At 49.0% G+C, this 4,266-nt stretch overlaps 1 protein-coding gene across 1 annotated transcript; it reads left to right on the plus strand.

Annotated features, from left to right (window-relative positions):
• The first annotated feature begins 1,931 nt into the window (after positions 1-1,931).
• Positions 1,932-2,879, plus strand: LOC115643045 (olfactory receptor 52R1-like). The gene has a single exon (XM_030546865.1). It carries the CDS (start codon positions 1,932-1,934, stop codon positions 2,877-2,879), a length of 948 nt encoding a protein of 315 aa, XP_030402725.1.
• Positions 2,880-4,266: the final 1,387 nt, after the last annotated feature.

The raw sequence follows: 4,266 nt of genomic DNA on the forward strand, positions 1-4,266 counted from the left end.
GGCTGGGAACTGTTCTCTGTTGATCCAATTGAATGTAGTCAGTTCTATTCTTTATAGAGTCATAGAATCATAGACTATCTGGTTTGGAAGGGACCTCAGGAGATCATCTAGACCAACTCCCTGATCAAAGCAGGACCAATCCCCAACAAAATCATCCCAGCCAAGGCCTAGTCAAGCCTGACCTTAAAAACCTCTAAGGAAGGAGATTCCACCACCTCCCTAGATAACCCATTCCAGTGCTTTACCACCCTCCTAGTGAAATAGTGTTTCCTAATATCCAACCTAAACCTCCCCCACTGCAACTTGAGACCATTACTCCCTGTTCTGGCATCTGCTATCACTGACAACAGTCTAGATCCATCCTCTTTGGAACCCCCTTTCAGGTAGTTGAAAGCAGCTATCAAATTCCCCCTCACTCTTCTCTTCTGCAGACTAAACAACCCCACTTCCCTCAGCCTCTCCTCATAAGTCATGTGCTCCAGCCCCCTAATCATTTTTGTTGCCCTTCGCTGGACTCTTTATAACTTTTCCACATCCTTCTTGTACTGTGGGGCGCAAAACTGGACACAGTACTCCAGATGAGGCCTCACTAATGTCGAATAGAGGAGAATGATCACATCCCTCGATCTGTTAGCAATGCCCCTGCTTGTACAGCCCAAAATGCCATTAGCCTTCTTGGCAACAAGGGCACACTGTTGACTCATATCCAGCTTCTCGTCCACTGTAACCCCTAGGTCCTTTTCTGCAGAACTGCTGCCTAGCCATTCGGTCCTTAGTCTGTAACAGTGAATGGGATTCTTTCGTCCTAAATGCAGGACTCTTCAACTTGCCCTGGTTGAACCTCATCAGGTTTCTCTTGGCCCAATTCTCTAATTTGTCTAGGTTCTTCTTTATCCTATCCCTACCCTCCAGCATATCTATCTGGGGGCAGGAGGGATAGCTCAGGGGTTTGAGCGTTGGCCTACTAAACCCAGGGTTGGGAGTTCAATCCCTGAGGGGGCCATTAAGGGAACTGGGGTAAAAATCTGGGGATTGGTCCTGCTTGGAACAGGGGGTTGGACTAGATGATCTCCTGAGGTCCCTTCCAACCCTAATAGTCTATGATTCTACCACTCCTCCCAGTTTAGTATCATCTGCAAATTTGCCAAGAGTGCAGTCCACACCATCCTCCAGATCATTAATGAAGAGATTGAACATATGGCAGCCTTCCCAATTCACAGATCCTGGCTCAGAAATCCCTTTTATAATGCTATACCCATTTTAGAGACTGGATGATCAAAACTGAGCACATATCCATTTCTTAGGCATCCAAACATTGTCTTTGATTTGGCCACTACTGCGAATGAGCAGGTGTTTTGTTGACCTGCTATCAATGACTCCCAGGTCTTTTTCCTGAGGTGTGTTCTAGTTGGGATGTTTATCCCTGTACAAGTCTTGGCAAAGTTTCATTTATTTGTTCGTTTGTTTTAAATTCTCAGATTTTGAGCAATCAGGTGAAGGGAAACTCCCTTCAGCATGGACTCTCTAGCCTGGATTTCATTGCATTGAGAAACAATGATGGATAACCAGTATTCACACTCGTGTTTCCTTCTGGTGCCTAGTAAGGTTTCCCACATCACGACATGTAGAATTATTGACTCATGGAGCTCCATCAAATATGGAATTGGCATTAGTAGGGCCAGCTGTTCATAATTCATTTATCTGAATAACGAAGATTTTTCAGTGTGTGAAGAGCAACCGATCTGCTTCACCCATGAGACCAGCGTCCAGCAGAGCATGCAGTGTCTCATGTTAACATTGTCTCTCCATCCAGGCATTTGTATTGTGACCATCACCCTAGACCCTGGGCATATACAGGAAGTCAGGGGAACATACGGTGCATACAGGAGACACCATTCTGCCTCAGAGTTGGACACCTTCTCCCCTATCCCATGTCAGGTTCCAACAAAACTGACTTCACCAATCCCTCCACCTTCATCCTGCTGGGCATTCCTGGCCTGGAGATGGCCCATGTCTGGATCTCCATCCCCTTCTGCACCATGTACGCCATAGCCATCTTGGGGAACCTCACCATCCTTTTCATCGTGAAGAGGGAGCCGAGCCTCCATGAGCCCATGTACTATTTTCTCTGCATGCTGGCTAGCAGTGACCTAGTCGTTTCTACGTCCATTGTGCCGAAAATGCTGAGCATCTTCTGGTTCAGTTCTAGGGAGATCAATGTCAGTGCCTGCCTCACCCAGATGTACTTCATTCACTGCATCTCTTCGATAGAGTCTGGGACCTTGGCGGCCATGGCTTTGGATCGCTATGTGGCCATCTGCGACCCCCTGAGACATTCCACCATCCTGACAAACCCTGTGGTGGCCAAGATTGGCCTGGCCATGGTGCTGCGTAGCACCATGGTCATATTGCCCTTTCCCTTGCTGGCGAGGCGGTGGCCGTATTGCAGAACCAACATCATCCCCAAGCCGTACTGCGTGCATATAGCTGTGCTGAAGCTGGCTTGCACCGACACCAGCATCAGTAGTTACTACGGCCTCTTTGTGCTATTCTGTGTGACTGGTGTGGATGTGATTTTTATCACCGTGTCCTATACCCAGATCCTCAGGGCCATCTTCAGCCTCCCCACAAAGGACACCCGGCTCAAGACTTTGGGGACCTGCAGCTCCCACATCTGTGTCATCTTAGCCTTTTACATCCCACATCTCTCCTCCTCTGTCATGTACCGGTTTGGGCAGAATGTGGCCGTACATTTCCATGTTCTCATTGCCAACATGTTCCTCTTGCTGCCCCACATGCTGAACCCCATCATCTATGGGGTGATGACCAGGCAGATCAGGGACAGGCTGCTCCTGCTCTTTACTCATAAAGGGACCTAAAGTTTTCTCCTGGTGCTCTGACTCTCAGACTGAGCTCTGTGCAGAGCTGGCTGGTGACATGGTGCTGGGCCCTCTTCCCTGAATCACTCACTGGGCAGTCAGAGAGACATTAGACACTTCCCTGACATTTCTGTGCTGTGTCAGTGTGAGAAACTGGAGAATCAGACTGTGTAGAACTCATTAACTCATTGGGTTGCCACCTTTCTTACTGCTGGTAACTGGACCCCATGACTTCACCCTCTGACCCCCATTCCCTGAAGACCCTGACCTCTGCCCCACAGATTTCCCCTAGGACCCTTCCCATGCCCTACTTAGTCCATTGAGACCCAGACCCATTCTCCATTTCTTCCACCATTGCCCTACCCTTGTCCCTGGCTTCTCTACTCCTCTCCTCCCATCACTCTCTGGATCTTCTCCACCTCTATCTCTGCCACAGCTGGGCTCCCTCTTCTCTGGGACTGGTTGGAGCTGCTGAAGCCTGACAAGGACCCTGCCTGTTGGTATGATGTGGCCCCGGCTAAGCAGGGGCAGGCGTGGGTTGATGACACAATGCATCCACCCCTGCCCTGCAGGAACCAGACACAGCCAGATCCCTTTCTTGGCTGGACTTTCTAATTCAAAACCAGGCATCTGAGAACCCTGCATAGCACCCAGACAGAGAAGCCAAAAAATGAAGTGTCTGGGTAAAACCTAGATGGGTGGAAACCCCATTAACTCACCCTTTGTTATAAAAACCGTCTGTATCCCCTATGTCTTTGGGCTTTTCCTGTACTCTGCTCCCACCCACCTTGTATGAAGGGGCAGAAGGCTGAGGCAGAGGCATCTCTCTATAAAATTAAAGACTCTTAGCCTTGGTCTACAGTGGGGGGGAATCGATCTAAGTTATGCAAATTCAGCTACATGAATAACGTAGCTGAAGTTGATTTACATTGACCTACTCACTGCGGTGTTTTCACTGCGGTGAGTCGACTGTTGCTGCTTCCCTGTTGACTCTGCCTGCACCTCTCGTGCCAGTGGAATATAGGAGTCGAGGGCAGAGCGCTTGGGGGACTATTTTTCATGTCTAGACTAAACGCGATAAATTGACTCCCTGCTGGACAATCGCTGCCCGCCGATCCGGCGGGTAGTATAGACATACCCTTAGCTCCAGTGAGAGCTCGCACAGTAGAAGGAGTATCAGAGGGGTAGCTGTGTTAGTCTGGATCTATAAAGGAGCAAAGAATCCTGTGGCACCTTATAGACTAACAGACGTCTATTAGTCTATAAGGTGCCACAGGATTCTTTGCTGCTTTTACAGTAGAAGGAGGGAGTAATTGAATACTAGATAAAACAGTTTTCTCCAGCTTCTCTGCAGAGGGGCGGGCGTGGAAGGAATGGAACCTCCCCA

The sequence above is a fragment of the Gopherus evgoodei genome, unplaced genomic scaffold (assembly GCF_007399415.2).
Source record: "Gopherus evgoodei ecotype Sinaloan lineage unplaced genomic scaffold, rGopEvg1_v1.p scaffold_49_arrow_ctg1, whole genome shotgun sequence".
NCBI classification, from domain to species: Eukaryota; Metazoa; Chordata; order Testudines; family Testudinidae; genus Gopherus; species Gopherus evgoodei.